Source organism: Neolamprologus multifasciatus, chromosome 6, assembly GCF_963576455.1.
Source record: "Neolamprologus multifasciatus chromosome 6, fNeoMul1.2, whole genome shotgun sequence".
NCBI lineage: Eukaryota > Metazoa > Chordata > Actinopteri > Cichliformes > Cichlidae > Neolamprologus > Neolamprologus multifasciatus.
The window spans coordinates 36,240,272-36,256,169 of NC_140444.1; the positions used below are offsets into that span (position 1 = coordinate 36,240,272).

A 15,898-nucleotide genomic window follows, 5' to 3' on the forward strand; every position below is an offset into this window, starting at 1 on the left:
TATCTGCAGATGTGTGTTCTCATATCTGTGCTGATCTTTTGTTTTCTCTCTCTCCTGTTACCCAGATGTGAAACAGGCTCTGATCCAGTGGCAGGAGAGGATCGACTTTGCCCACAAGCTTCTCACTCTGCTGAACTCTTATAGCCCACCTGAGCTCCGCAACGCCTGCTTGGGTAACACTCACCTTTGATAACCCACCAGCTAACATTCAAGTATATTAAGTTAGGTCAGATGTTTATATACACGTATTATGGACATGTATGTCGTGGTAATTTGGGGCTTTTTTGAACTGTTCCTACAATGTGTTAACTTGATGAAGCCAAGTCCTGTGATCTCATTAGTGATTGTGATCGACTACAACTGGTAGTTTGTCTTTGCCAGGATGAGAAAGATTTGTTTGACAGCATTCATTGGACTCACCAATGCTCAGAACAATGTCCAAAGAACTCAGCGCGGGAAGGAAAGACTACTTCTTAATCTTCACTAAGTGCTTGTTCACAGGGGATTGCCTGATTTTTGAAGGGGTTCTGCCTTACAATTTAAAGACCAATGATCGAATTGAATATTATGAACACTTTTGACCCTGTGTGATTCTGTGAACATTTTTGGCAACTATTGTAGCCAAACTCTAGAAAACAGAAATCCTCCATTGTTCCAGCTGAGACAGAGTAGAATTTGGCTAGCAGCATACATATCTGCGTCTCTCTAAAAACGTAACGGGTCAGATGTAGAAATAATTGGAAGTTTAGAAAGTTTCCTGTAACGTGATGTTCTTGTTGCAGATGTGCTGAAGGAACTCGTTCTGCTGAGTCCACATGACTTCCTGCACACTCTAGTCCCCTTCTTACAACACAACCACTGCACATACCACCACAGCAATATCCCCAGTAAGTCTTCTCCTCATTATTCATGTTGATTGTCCTCTTTTGGTTTGCATTCTTGTTTTATAGCTTGAAATAGATCCCCAAGAACATAGTAGCTTTGCATGTTCATTGCTAGATGTCACAGCTTCTCCTTCTCTTTTTCTGTTTGACTGTTAGTCATTTTCATATCAGCTTTGTTTCCAAACCTTTTTCTGTATTTTTTCTTAACAATAATGGTAAACATCAGTATATGAGGCCTGTTGTCTCACAGTGACATCAAACGGTAACCAAAGAGTAGAACAGAGATTACTTACATGAACATTTGTCTCAGTGTTTGAAACTTGGGCCATTTTTAATGATAATCATTAGGGGTGGGGGAAAAAATCGATACTGTGTAGTATGGTGATATTTTGTTTGCTAATAATGTATCGATACAGGGACAGCAGAAATCGATATTTTGTTACAAAAAGGTTTTTGTGCTCTGACTTCAGAGCATGTTGATCCTTTTTCTGAGCAAGAATCCTGACATTCCTTCACTGTCCAAATGTGTTTAACTTTTTTATGGCAGCAATAAACATGACAGTTTACTTATTTTAATTTAAGACATGTTTTATTTTAATTAAGTTGAAAACTTTTTTATTTAATGTAAAATTATATTTTGTTTTAATTTACTTTCAAATTCTTCAGTTGCTGAAGGGGCTGCATAGTTTTCATAAACTGCATAGTTCAGAATAGCTATAATTGTACCAGATGGTTGCGTTCAGTTAAGTTAACTGAAATGAGGGAAAGACTGAGTGCGAGACTTTGTTATTAGATAAAATGAATATTGATAAAGTTTACCTTTATGTACAGAATCTGAATATTGCAAAATATTTTTAAAAAATTGCAATCGTATCATATCGTGCGTTAAGTATTGTGATAACATCATATCGAGGGATGTATGGTGATTCCCACCTCTACAAATCATCCACCGTTTGAACAGTACATATTTGACAAATATGCTGTTTGATGTTCTTCAAGTTAAGCTTTTATAATCCAAAAGGTTTGTAAGTAAAACCTTCAGTGTTTTCGACTTTTAAAAATCTCTGGTTCATCTTTACTTAAACTCTTTCAGATTAAATTAAAAATCTGGCTTCCTTTTCACTGACTTTTAATTGTCCCTGCAGTGTCGTTTGGTCCTTACCTGCCATGCAGAGAGAACCTCAAACTTATGGGAGCCAAAAACAACATCCGACCTCCAAGACCGGAGCTGAACATGTGTCTGCTGCCTTCACTGGTGGAGAGCAGCAAGGTACGGTTATCTGTTCCTGCTCCAAATCGTTTTGTGTCAGCATTAAAAGAAACCTCAACAGAAAACCTTCAGTACCTGCAGAGGCTTGGTGTTGGTAGTAATATTTGTTTGTGTCCATCTCAGGGTAAAGATGAGGTGTACGATCGAATGCTGCTGGATTATTTCCTGTCCTACCATAAGTTCATTCACTTGCTGTGTCGCGTTGCCATCAACTGTGAGAAATTCACAGATACGCTCGTCAAGCTAAGTACGTATTTGAATTTCCAGTATTATCATTACAGCATCCTGATCAAACCGTAAATTGTCTGCAAGCACACATAAATTTGCACAGAAACATAGATGTTTCCATGTTAATGCTCTGCCTCCCTCTCAGGTGTGTTGATAGCGTATGAAGGACTTCCCCTCCATCTTGCGCTTTTCCCCAAACTGTGGACAGAGCTCTGTCAGTCACAGGTACAGCTGCATTCCTCTGATTTCACTCATTTCAACCATTTTTAAGGTCAGGCCTTGTTAATAGACTCGGGCTCTTTGGATATGGACGCAGCACAATGGTAAATCCTTCTCATCTCGCTCTTCTTTCAGTCTGTTATGGCTAAAACGTGTGTGAAGCTGCTCTGTGAAGACCCAGCCTTCAGCGAGTACATTAAATGTATCCTAATGGACGAGAGGACCTTTCTGAACAACAATGTGGCCTACACCTTCCTTAACTGCTTTTTGCACAAGGTATAAAAAGTTTCAGCTTTTCTTGTAGGAATCAAAATAGTCACTACATTTGATCAAGGTTGTACCTAGTTTGTACTGATTGTCCAAATGATGTTGCATTTTAATTTGTAATTAAATAGAGAATAAAAATGTGTGTATGTGTAGGTCCAGGTTTTGTCTGGTCCCAGCTGCTCCAACCTCATTGGTGTTTTGGTGACAAACCTGCTGAGTGAACGGAGCAGTCTGCAGCCTGAACTGGCAGCTCATCGCCTGGAGCTTAACAAGACCAGCAGCCTGCTCAATGCTGTATGCATGCATGCACACACTCATAGAACAGTCCTCCTGATACGTTGTGCCACTGTTTTCTCATTGTTTGATCTCTCTTCTCTTTGTCAGGACCTGAGGGCATTGATGTTGCTGTTGTCTGTGCAGCCTTCTCAGGCCATTGACCCAGCTTTCCTCCCAGCCCTGCAGGAGCTTCTGAGCTGCTGTCGTGCTTGTCTCCAGCAACGCAGCACTCTAGAGCTGGAGGCCAAAGACCACAAATGCAAAGGTATAACATGCCATTCAATCACTAAACCAAAACACAACCTTGAACACATTTCTTTGGGTTGACCATTTAGGCAGAATAATCTGGAGTATGACTCAACAAAGTAGACTTTGTGATTTTCTCAGTGGCTCCTTTCAGTAACAGTCTGTGTTTGTTGTCAGCTGAGGATGAAGGGGCGACTCCGGTGAAGCGGCGGAGGGTGAGCGGTGATGACGACAGAGCCGGAGATGGAGGAGCCCAGCTCTATGCCGCCTCCACCTCCTCTTCAACTCTTCCGCCCTGCAGTGATCCAAAGCCTGACCAACAGGAGGCGCTAACACCCACAAGCACCTCAGACACGGAAACACGAGATTCCTCATCACTGATCGACCCAGGCACTGAGCAGGACCCGCCCTCTCCTGACCCCATGCCCACCTCCTCTAGAAATCTGGACTCCTCTCCCAAAGAGGAAAAGATGGAGGCCTCTTCGTCGTCATCCTCCTCGTTTTCCTCCTCCTCCTCCTCCCTGCTGCAGGAGACGGGAGAGGGGTTTGTCCAGGGGGAGGAGCCCGAGCTGCAGCAACATGTGGTGCCACGCGAGGAGACCGACGAGGTGGGAGATCAACGGGAGGGGAGAAGGGATGAGGCCGTGTCCACCTGCTCAGAGGAGGTGAAGGAAGAGAAGGAGATGAGCTCTAAGACCAGCAGCAGCCCGGCCCCACCCCTTTCAGAGGATGCTGCTTTCCCATCAGGGCTGGTGGGGGAGGGTCCAGATGGCTGTGGCAGCCACTCCTCCTCCTCCTCACAGATGTTCCAGAGCGTTGGCCCCCCACCTGACACGCTGGACATGCTGTACAGGACAGTGGAAGCCACCATTGCCATTGTTACCAAACTGTCTATTAAAGGCCAGCCCTCTTCATGACATCATCAACTGACCACCGCCATATCTTGAATTCCCTCCCCCCCTTTTTTTCTCTGCTATGGACGACTTCAGCTCAGAGGAAACAAACTTTCTCCTGTTCATTAAGTTTCTTCTTCTTCTGCTGTTTTTGTGCTGCTGTTTGTTGCCTTCTGCCGATGTTCAGTCGGACGCTTTCTCCAGCTTCAGCGGCTCCCGCCGCTCTTTTCGCATTATAAGATTGCGACTCCACGCAGAGCCAACATCTCCTTTGAGAAATAAAGAAGAAAAGCAGAAAAAGTCGTACAGACTACAGCACATTTTTTTTAAAGGGTGGGTGGGTGAGTGGGCTTGGTGGGTTTTTTGTTTCTTTTTTTTTTTTTTTTTGGTGTGTTTTATACTGATTTTATTTGAGCTTTGCTGTAAAGGGGAAAGGTTTACAGAACTTTTGTCTCCTCTGTATGTAATTTAATTTTATTGCATTTTTACTGTGTATAAAAACAAACAAACAAAAAAAAAAACAAAAAAAAAAAAAGGTTGTCCTCTGTGCCAGTTTTGTACTTTATGAACAAGGCAAGAAAAGTTGCCTTGAGTTTTTCTGTGGTTTAATTATCCAGAAACTAAGTTTACCTGTAAATGAAGAGAACCACAAGAAACTTGATTCTGTAAAGAATCCTCTCTAGTCATTGCCTGAAGGTGTATATGAAAACCATAAATATATATAAATATATAGATATATATATATATAAAATATCTTTATATATATATATATAAAAGCGGTGCTTTATTTGACTGTGGTTGAAATAAAGCCCCCCTGTTGGACCAGCTGGAGCTTTTATTTTCTTTACTGAAGTACATTCCAATTTGTTTTGTTGTTTTTTGTTTTTTGGCTTCTGCTGTGTTCTGGTTTTCCTCTTATTTTATTAGAGATTAACTTAATAAAGACAGTTTTAATATGAAAAATTATGAACTAAAATTCATCTCGAGCTGTGAGGTTTGATTTCTTGCCTTTGTTTGCTTTGCATCATATCCGAAATAAATGTAGCTCGTCAATTTCTTCAGGCTGTGCTCAGAATCTAGGCCTATGGCAAGCTCAACTGTGTGTTTATTATGCACGTACAGTAGTGGGGGTTAGGTTTAGGTTTGTTTTCTTCATAATTATTGTGATTTTGAAATATTCACAATAATATAGAAAACTGCAACAAAGCCACCCAAAAAATTGTGACTGCTTTCTTTATTGGCAAGTTGGGTTTGAGTCTGGCACCGTAACTGTACAAAGCCTTCAAAAAAATAATTATTTATTCACATCAATACTTCGTTATTACAGAATCACGGTGTCAATAGTGTACATTGTTAACATAGTTTAGGAGTTAACACATTTGTCTTGCACATAAAAGATAAAAAAATAAAAAATAAAATTCAGCAGCTATTGCTAGTGTACCACTCATGCTGGTCCCAAATCCAGATTTAACGGATGGTTGTGCCAAACTAAACATGCAGATCCATCTGCTGGGATCGTTTGAGAACCAAGGAAACAGCCAAAAGTACCTTTTGTATGTAGTTATCTTGACTCCTAAAACTCAGAAAAGGCTTTTTTGTTTTTGTTTTTTTTAAGCTAACACTGCGCCAATAGATGGTCTGATGACGAAGGATTTCTGCATTTGTTCTGAAAGGGAAAAAGCTGGTAATCTCAGCTCACGACTAATCTGTTTAGAGAAAAAGTTTTGTTGATCTTTTCCTGAACTTCTCATCTAAAAGTATAATAAACTAAACATCTGCTTATAAGCAACTGTAGACTGATGTAGGGAAACTCGAAATGGATTTGGGATGGAAAACGGAACAAAAAACTTCATGTTAATATTCATTAAAGGGAAGTCACACAGGTGTATCTGTGTATTTCTTTCAAGTGATGTCGGCAGATTGTTGCTAACTGGCAAAAATGTTTAAATGTTTCCATCGCCAATTTGACTTAATGACAATTTCACATATTGAACTGGAGAGTTTAACTGCTAAAATCCTTCTGTACATTTTTTGTGTATGAAATGAACCAATTTATTAAACTTTATTGCTAAAGAAATTGACTCAAAAGTTGAGAGGAAGAAGGGCGACGCATAGAAAAGTAATGTCAGATCAAATTTAAGCAACCGCACTCAAACATTCACGGTGAGGGGTAAAAGTACCCAGGCCCAACAGATTCTTTTGCCATATTCATGAGCTTTTTGCACATCTTTATGCATATTTTCTCTGCTTTTGGTTATATTACACAAATCGCTGCAGTCATCACAGTATAACACTACTACTACAGTTGTGGCCAAATGTTTTGAGAATGACAAAAATATTAGTTTTCACCAATTTTGCAACTTCAGTCTTTTTAGATCTTTGTGTCAGTTGTTTCTGTGATGTACTGAGGTATAATTACAAGCACTTGATAGGTTTCAAAGGCTTTTTTTGACAATTACATCACATTTATCCAAAGAGTCAATACGTGCAGTGTTGACCTCTCCAATTCGCCCTGGCATGCTGCCACGTGTTTCTTTGCAGGTAACCATGGTTAACAGGAACAACAATGATCTTAGGCGTCACCCTCCTTTTAACACATCCAATCTGCTATTCTAACTCGATCAGCTGACATAATGATCTCCGGCCTTGTGCTCATCAACATTCTCACCTGAGGTAACGAGAAGATTATTGAAATGATCTCAACGGGTCCTTTTATGGCAGCAATGAAATGCAGTGGAAATGGGTTTTTTCATGGCAAAGAAGGACTTTGCAAACCGTCTGATCATCTTCATAACATTGTGGAGTATCTGCAAATTGCTATCATCAAAACTGAAGCAGCAAACTTTGGAACATGTGTCAATCTCCAAACATTTGGCCACGACTGTACACCACTATGGATTCACAATGGTTTATGCTTTGTAACTGGACACAATGATATCTCTAAAGCTTAAATGAGTTGGTGTTGTACTGTGATGATCAAATGTTTGCTTAATTTTTTTGAGCAGCGCAATTTTGATTGATGGTTCAGTGGGTGGCCAGGAGAGTTGTATTCATTGAGATAAAGCTTTTCATGAATTAATACTTACCAATAAATAATTAGTTGATGCATTTTACAATGAAGACAGCATTTTTTATCCAGGTTTCTGAATGAAGAGTTACATCAAGGATGAGCCAGTTATTTAGGAGCTTCTTAATGTAATGCAGTAACATCCCAGTTTAATCCAGGGACAGAGGTTTTATTAACACCCTAACAGATGTTTGAGAGATATCTTTATCATTCTATGTATAAATGCGCCCCTAAATCTTTGCTAATCATTTACATAGTTTAGTTATTTTACTAAATAAAGAGAATTATAGTAAATTAAGTCATTAATGCATTTTTTACATACAAATAATTATTAATCCATACATGCTTTATTTTGATGAGCTCAACTCCTGGTCCTCCACAGCATTTACTTAAGCATAATTGGCATCTAGAAAGAAAAAAGAGAACAAACTCTGATCTCATATTAATTTGTTTCTCCTCATATTGTCCCCCAGATGCTCCAAAGCTTCCCCCCCCCCCCCCCCCCCCCCCCACACAGAGCAGTTCAGACTCTTTAGCAATACTAACAAAGCAGCTAATTATACCAGGTACAAGGAGAATGAAGACTTCAGCAGAAGCATCATGAGGAAACTTCACTGACTTCAGACTTGACATAGTGGGAGTTATTATTGCGAAGCCCACGACAGAAGAGGACATCTGAGCGCTATGGCTAGTTAGTTTGACACAGATCTGCTGTGTGTGGTCTTATTTTTACTGAGCTCATAATGAAGATCATCAGGTTGACTCTGCTGGTCCTGATGCCGACAGTATAGTGATGTGTCGTGTCGGTCACGAACGAAACGGCTCTTAGAGCCGGGTCTTTGACGTGAACGACGCGAGCCGGCTCCTTATCGCGAGCCCTGGGTTTTTTTTCCTTCTCTCTCTCTCTCACTCACTTTTTTCGCTTCACTCCGCACGTGAGCCTTGTGCTTTGCGCTGGGCAGAGGGGGGGCGGGGCGGTAGTTACACTCGCAGTAGCACAGGAACAGAGGGATGATCTGATAACCTCTTGTTGGTGTTGTTCCCAGATCATCATGAAAATGTTGTTCCAGGTTCAAAATTGCAAGTGACCAATCACATTGTTGTGATGTTATTCTTTTGCGCGCCAAGCCATTCGTGCATTTATGAAATTCCAATGTTGCAAGGACAATATCAGTTCTGCTTGCCGTTTATTAAAGGGTTAGGGTTAGGGTCAGGGTCCGTTGATCAGCGGACAGAGGCGGTTTCTCGCAGCTTAAGTACAGTTTTTTTGTTTTACGGCGGTTTTTCCCGAAGTCGCAAAAGTATGACGTCACAACATTCTGATTGGTCACTTGCAATGTTGATCCTGGAACAACATTTAGTATGATGATCTGGGAACAACACCAACAGGACGATATCAGATCGTGCGGAACAGAGCGGGAGGGAGAGAGAGAAAGAGAGCCAGGGACAACAACGTCACATTAGAAAGGTATAGTAATCATCCACAACTATTTTCAGTTGCAGATGATAAAGGATTCAGAAAGTTTATTCATGCAGGCCCATATGACAGAGAATGTGCATCTTCTTTTTGTTTTCATATTTTAATTTATATTTAACTGTGTTGTGGTTTGCAGTGTTTTGTGTTGTTTCACTTTAAAATTGTTTAAAACAGCGGTCCCCAACCCCCGGGCCTCGGACCGGTAGTCGTTTGGTGCCGGGCCGCGAGAGTTGAGGCTCAGGTGTGAAATGTATAGTTTTCAGGGTTTTTATCGGTTTTCAGCGTTATTTTGTTATCGTTTTTATCGTTAACTCGGTTTTCCTGGGTCTTTTCACGTGTGTTATGAATAAATCTTCTTTTTTTCGGTACTGGTACTAGTTTTATTTTGTTGTATTTATCCGCGACACCTTAAAGGCCGGTCCGAGAAAATATTGTCGGGCATAAACCGGTCCGTGGCGCAAAAAAGGAGACCGCTGGTTTAAAAGGAAAAAGCTGAAAATTTAAAGAGTTAAAAGTTGAACTGTTTTTGTATTATATTATGTATTTATTACATATATTACATTACATTATTACATATATGTTTATTACAAGTATATTTACGGTGGCCCCTAGAGGCAAAACATGTGCAAACTTCAAAACACGTAAAAACTCCAAAACACAACAGAAGTGCTCCAGGATGCTAGGGGGCAGTGTTGAGCTTTTGTTACCTAGTGGCTACACAAGCCAGCAAGTACCAACGACCGGATTTGATGTGTGGTAATAACGGGTAAATGAACTTTTGTTTTTTAAAATTATTTGTATATATATGAGTACTTGTGTATAAATACACAAACAATACACATATGCTTTCATGCTTTCAATTGTGTAATTTAAGTGATCTAGTAGCTCTGTTTTGAAGTTCAGTTAACGCTAGAAATGTGTTTTGGAGTTTGTACGTGTTTTGTCTCTAGGGGCCACCGCATATATTTATATATAAACATATATAAATAAAACCACTTTTTTTTTTACATTAGTAATTCCTTTTGTGCATAATTTTATATTGTTGTTAATAATAAATTAATTAAAGCAACAAAACAACCTGAAGAGCCGGTTCGGAGCCGAAAGAGCCGGTTCTCTAAAAAGAGCCGGAAATCCCATCACCACGACAGTAAAATACATCAGTTACACGAGGTCGCTGTAATTTTTTTTCCTTTGATCTTTAGAAATTCATTTCATTTATACTTAATCTGTTATTTTTGAATTTAATCCGGAAAGAAGAAACTTATAGCACCGTTTTAAAAACTGAACCAAATAAACTTGTAGAGCTGATAAACAATACATCTAAAATCACAGCCACTGAAGCCAAAGTGGAGCTTTGAACAGAAAATTACTTTAGACATCTGAATCAGAACATGTGTCGCATAAATGTAACAGTTCCCAAGTACTGCAGTCGGATGGGTGCTGAGGTGAAGATCCTGGGATGGCGGCCCCGTTAAGTCAAGCTGTCATTCATAAGGGGTTAAAGCAGTAAGTGGAACCACTATGTGACTACTGCTGGAATAATATCTATACAGTTCAGATAAAAAGCTTTCTACAGATTCAAAGCAGTCGCTTTCTGACCTGCTGTCTGTAAACAAAAAGCACACTGGGAACATGTTGTATATTAGAATTAAGAATTTTATAATCTGCCCTTTTTGTTGCCTAGCTTCAGACATAATTGGTGGTGAACTTGATATAACATATGTAACACTTGATGGATATGGGAAATTACAGTAACTTTGATTATTTTTACTGTATATATTCTTATACTCTGCTTTAATCAGTGTGTGCCTTACTTGGATAAAACAAAATTCTCCATGAGCCTGTGCACATTTTCATTGCTGCTTTACTTCTGAACTCTGTTTACATAATGCAGTGTTATTTAAAACAAATTCTACTATAATTTGATTAATTTTCCAATTCAAGAATTAGAACAGACAGAGAGTCGGCCCTCCTTTCTGTATGTCAGTGTCTCTTTATCTATTTGTATGTGCTCTGTCTGGTGTGAGTGTTTAAAAGGGAGCACTAAAACCTTTGCATATCTAGAATATTCTCGTTCAGAAAGGCTCAACTTTTCATAGCCAAAGTTTTGCATTTGTTTTCTGAATAACTTTCAGAAAATAATAATCATTCTTGTAGTTTATTTCTGTACATCTTGTGCATACACCGAGTGCCTCGCAACTTTTATTCACTCTCATTTTCATTCATGTTCATTCATTGAAAAATAAAATATCAAGACAAGTGGAAAAATTAAATACATGTTCAGTTATTGTGTTTATGGTGTTGATTCTTATATCATGTAGAAACACTTTCAGCTCAGAGATGGTGGCTGCTGGTCGTAGACTCAGACGACGGACTTGAAGGTCTGCGATCTGATGTTTCCCTTTTCCCTGGAACCTGTCAGGATAAAGACATCGATCAATAAACTCATGTCAGCTTTTCTGTAACACAAATCACCGATCAGCAGCAACATTTGGGTAAATTTTATTTACCTGTTCAGAGGTGTGTGAAGGTTTTTGAGAGCTATTTCTGAAATATAACAGGAAGTCAACATTGAAAAAATGCTTGACATACACAACTGTGATATAAAATTAATTTCTTAGACATCTTACATTGAACTCATTGAAGACTGTTTGTTCTCGGTAAGATGTACTTTGTCTGAACTCTTCTGATGTTTCCCCTTCCTATAGAACCTGTCAGGATGAACATAAATCAATCAATAAACCAGTTAGACTGAGTAAAATGTAGGGCCCAGTTAAGGCCGTTTTATGCCCACTGTGAAGTTGCAGCAGTAGAGGGGTTCCAGTGATCCCAGAAGCTATGCTTTTGGGTGCAATTTCCCCCTGGGTAGGGGGGGGGATCTTCAATATGATCTTTGAGGTGACGCAATATAGACTCAAAATTATTTGTACTATTTTCAGTTTGAACAGCTGTCGCAAAACAGTTATCAAACTCTACAAAGTACTGAAATAGTTCAGCTGATGCCAGGCAGAGAATTAAAAAAACCTCAACATAAGGTTAATTTATTCTATATATTCAAGTTTAATTCTATATATTCATACTTTTTAAATCACTGTGTGTCTTTTCTCCACCCCAAACCAGTTGAGGTCTGGCCTGGTATTGCTTGCATGTTAAAAGGGAGTTTTTCTTTCCCACTGTTGACAAGTGCTTGCTCAGGGGGTCGTGTGAATGTTGGGGTTTCTTTCTAACGTTGTAGGGGCGATTGTTGTTGTGACTTGGCAATATATGAATAAAACTGATTTGAATTGAATGATAAACAAATTTGATAAACTTTACCATCTATCCATCCATTCGCTTCTCCTTTTCAGGGTCGCAGGGGGCGCTGGAGCCTATCCCAGCTGTCATAGGGCGAGAGGTGGGGTACACCCTGGACAGGTCGCCAGTCTGTCGCAGGGCCAACACACAGGGACAGACAACCATTCGCACATTCACACCTAGTGGTAATTTGGATTAATCAATTAACCTATCCCCACAAGCTGCATGTCTTTGGATGGTGGGAGGAAGCCGGAGTACCCGGAGGGAACCCACGCAAACACGGGGAGAACATGCAAACTCCACACAGAAAGACCCCGGCTTGATGTTGGAATTGAACTCAGGACCTTCTTGCTGTGTGGCAACAGTGCTAACCACTGTGCAACCTGCTGCTGATAAACTTTGCCATTTTTAAAAACAACAGTATAGAAATAATGAGTTAAATTACAAATTTGAAGCAGCAGTATTTTCTTTTTTGTCCACTTGGACAATTATTGTCTGCTTTTGAGCTGGGAAAACAATTTAACCTGTTTAAGCAACAGTTGAAACACTGCAATCTCACCTGATGAGAAACGCAACAGCAAGAATCAATCCCAGGGTGCTCAGCCCAAACAGGACGCCCAGTGCCATGACCAGCGCCTGATTGGAGGTGGACCCTTGAGGGTCCACCATCTCAACATCAAAATGAAGCTCCTCCCCAAACAACTGAGACAGCTCTGCATTCACAGCATCTGATTGGCTCTGTAGTTTCCTGGTGGATCAGACAGCAAGAGGTCAAAAGAAATCTGTCACATGACCTTTTTACACGGTGATCTTTCCCTGATTATATCTAAATATAGAAGAATTTTTATGAGACCAGGTTTAGATTTCAAACTGGTCAAAATGGTCAAAACTCTGGAAAATTACTCAAAATCAACATTACTCAGACTAATGAATTTCAGGCAAGTTTGCTAAAAACCAAAGCAAAACAATACTGAGTGTCTAACAGATGGGCCTGATGTAGAACACAGTAGAAGTCAGTCTCTTACTTTATGACTGCTTCAGAGGAAACAACCTGGCCTCCATCTACAACAAAGAAGCGGACCAAAGTCCTCACAGAAACTCTCAGGTTTCGGGTGCCGGTGGATCCATCGTTAGCGCTGAACACCTGAACGATGTTCACAGTCCAGCCCAGAACTTTGCCCAAAGACCTGGGAGACACAAATCTATTAGAACTAACAGAAGTAGATTATAGAAAGCAAGCTTTAACCAGCTAAACCTGTCTTACGTCGATAAATCTTCAACTTTCTTCTCCACAATGTTAGCAGGCTGATTAAGTGAGATGGTCACAATGTTGGAGCTGCTTGCACTTGCCTGAACCATCACCTGGGGGCAGAAGAGAGATTAATTTAACTTGGAATTTAACTTCTTATTAACCTGTTTTATTGAACAAAATAAACAAGAAGATGAATTAAAAGGAAATGCTTTGTATTTATGCATATGAAAATCAGCTATCAGTTCTTTTTTGTGTAATTATTATAAATAAAGACTTTTGCTTTTATTCGTTGGAGCAGAGTGGACAGGAAAGTGGGGGGTGGGGGCTGCTCACCCTGTGAACTAAGCTTTTAAAGGTATCGCTTTTATTTAGGTACAGGTCTCGAATGTGTGTCAATGATGATGTCAATAAAGATATTTGAATATAAAAAGCTTGCAGTTATCATCTCATCAGATTTACCTGTCTTCATCTGGTCTTAAACACTCACCTGCACTATAGCGGTAGCATGAAGATCGCGGGGATCAGTGGCCTTCACCTCCAGTTTAGCTGTCTGTCCAGCCAGTTCTGTTGCTGAGATCACATAGACCAGACCTGAGGATGGGTCAATGTCAAAATAAGGACTTTCTGCTGTCAAACTGTAGACCAGCTGCCCCACATCTCCAACATCAGGATCTGAAGCCTGGAGGTAGAGAGCAAAAAAAGCACTTAAAACCTTTATGAACTAATGTTTGTAGTTGATACTAATTTGTGAGCTACTGGATTAAACCAAAAGTCTAAAACTAAGTTATCCAAACTAGCTCCACATCAGTGAGTGACAGCAGTATAATGCTGCTTAATCATTTATGCTTCAGTTTTAACAATGTAATTTATTTAAATTTGTAATAATTGTCACTCTTTTGCAAATTGTTCTTTTTATATTCTGAGCACAGTTAGCCAATAATATTGCTGTATTTTTATTTACTTAGGAGAAACAGCTTTTAGTTTTACATTTTTAAGCATAAATCTTCATCTTTGACGTATCTTTTTAACTTCACCAGATGTTTCTTGTTGCTGTGTTTACTGGCAGTGCACACGTCACACTGACTGATTTAGTGTTTTCATTGGTGATTACTCAGCCAGGAGACTTGACATACTGGAAGATGTAGGAAGTGTCGCTGTGAATGCTTTTCTCTGATTCCTGGTGATGTGGTGTGTTTCATGCTCACAGACACATTAACCATGAACAGATTGCTGAGTGGATTTCAGTTCAAAGTACACTGCATGATAGCAGATGCCTTTTATGTAAACATAAAATCAAAGGAGGCAAACATTCGCAGAACCATTATATTATTTCCAGACAGATGGAAACGGAAAAAGTTGGGTGTGTTTACCTTCACTTGGATGACAGGAGTTTTATATGGGGCGATGCTGAATATGGAGGCACTATAAACCTCTGGGGGAAACTGTGGCGACTCGTTCACATCCTTCACCTGAACTCTAACCTGAGACAGAAAGAAACATTGAAGAGAATTTCTGTGCAACGCTTAAAGCATTTTAACGTCACATTCCTCTAGTTTGTAAAATGATTAGGCAGCAATGAGAGTCTTTGGCTATCTTAATGCTTAGGTAACCTTGCCTAGAGCTTAAAAACAAGGCGATAAGTAAAGCATGATTTGAATGACTGTAGGTATTTGACTTTACAATTGCATTACTTTAATATCTGTGTGGATAAAGCAATACCCACTGGGACTGTGCTGTGTTTCTCTAACAATAAACCGTGGATCACTCATAATATCAAGGCTGCCCTTAAGCAGAAAAGGAGAATCAAGTCCACGCTCAAGTGAGGAATCAAGGAAGAAATGAAGGTTGTAAAGAGATCGCTGAGGGGAGGGGAAAACACCTTCAAACAGAGGATGGAGAACCAGGCTACGTCCACACGTACACGAGTATTTTTGAAAACGAAGATTTTCCGTTTTCGTTTTAAAAAATAATCCTGTCCACACGTAAAGGCAGAAATGAAGGAAAACGCTGCTAGGAACATGTCAAAGCAACAGGTGGCGATATATTCCTAACCGTGTAGAAATGTTGGCCAATCAGAAGTCTAGAAGCCTCGGTGGGAAAAAGTAAACAAAGCTGGGGCATAGAAGCAGAACCGAGTCGTATGTGTGGAGGGACAGTAACTGTGTGTGTATATGTAAGCATTTAAACACTGCAGAGACAATTAACAGTAACAGTATTGTAGAAATTCATTTCACCGAAACAATAACGTGGCGCACAGTGTGACGTCAAAAAATACGCACACCTTTGACGCTGCGCTTTCTGCGTTTTTCTCGTCCACACATAAATGCAAAAACTGAGTTTTCAAAAATATCCACCCTGGCCGGAGTTTTTAAAAATCTCCGTTTTCAGTGACCAAAAACGCCGTTTACGTGTGGACGAAAGGTGCAAACGCATAGAAAAATCTGCGTTTTCAAAAATACCCGGGTACGTGTGGACGTAGCCCCAGTTGCAGCTGAACAATCCCTCTCGAGTCTGGAGGGGTCTTA

The 15,898-nt window shown here is 39.9% G+C and overlaps 2 protein-coding genes across 3 annotated transcripts in view; one reads left to right on the forward strand and one right to left on the reverse strand.

Annotated features, from left to right (window-relative positions):
• usp34 (ubiquitin specific peptidase 34) overlaps positions 1–7,585 on the forward strand; it is a 66,883-nt gene extending 59,298 nt beyond the window's left edge. For both annotated transcript variants that reach the window (XM_085164281.1, XM_085164282.1), the window contains exons 70-78: positions 66–173; positions 783–887; positions 2,030–2,154; positions 2,278–2,401; positions 2,528–2,607; positions 2,737–2,877; positions 3,022–3,162; positions 3,253–3,409; positions 3,568–7,585. In XM_085164281.1, the coding sequence (XP_085020407.1) occupies positions 66–173; positions 783–887; positions 2,030–2,154; positions 2,278–2,401; positions 2,528–2,607; positions 2,737–2,877; positions 3,022–3,162; positions 3,253–3,409; positions 3,568–4,307 (1,721 nt within the window). In that variant the 3' untranslated portion in view covers positions 4,308–7,585. The remainder of the gene's footprint in view (positions 1–65; positions 174–782; positions 888–2,029; positions 2,155–2,277; positions 2,402–2,527; positions 2,608–2,736; positions 2,878–3,021; positions 3,163–3,252; positions 3,410–3,567) is intronic.
• A 2,475-nt stretch (positions 7,586–10,060) lies between these two features.
• LOC146517564 (protocadherin Fat 4-like) overlaps positions 10,061–15,898 on the reverse strand; it is a 33,271-nt gene continuing 27,433 nt past the window's right edge. The window contains exons 23-30 of the mRNA XM_085164283.1: positions 14,744–14,854; positions 13,861–14,052; positions 13,386–13,483; positions 13,147–13,308; positions 12,681–12,869; positions 11,458–11,538; positions 11,338–11,374; positions 10,061–11,242 (exon numbers count right to left, since the gene is read on the reverse strand). Of these exons, the coding sequence (XP_085020409.1) occupies positions 11,162–11,242; positions 11,338–11,374; positions 11,458–11,538; positions 12,681–12,869; positions 13,147–13,308; positions 13,386–13,483; positions 13,861–14,052; positions 14,744–14,854 (951 nt within the window). The 3' untranslated portion in view covers positions 10,061–11,161. The remainder of the gene's footprint in view (positions 11,243–11,337; positions 11,375–11,457; positions 11,539–12,680; positions 12,870–13,146; positions 13,309–13,385; positions 13,484–13,860; positions 14,053–14,743; positions 14,855–15,898) is intronic.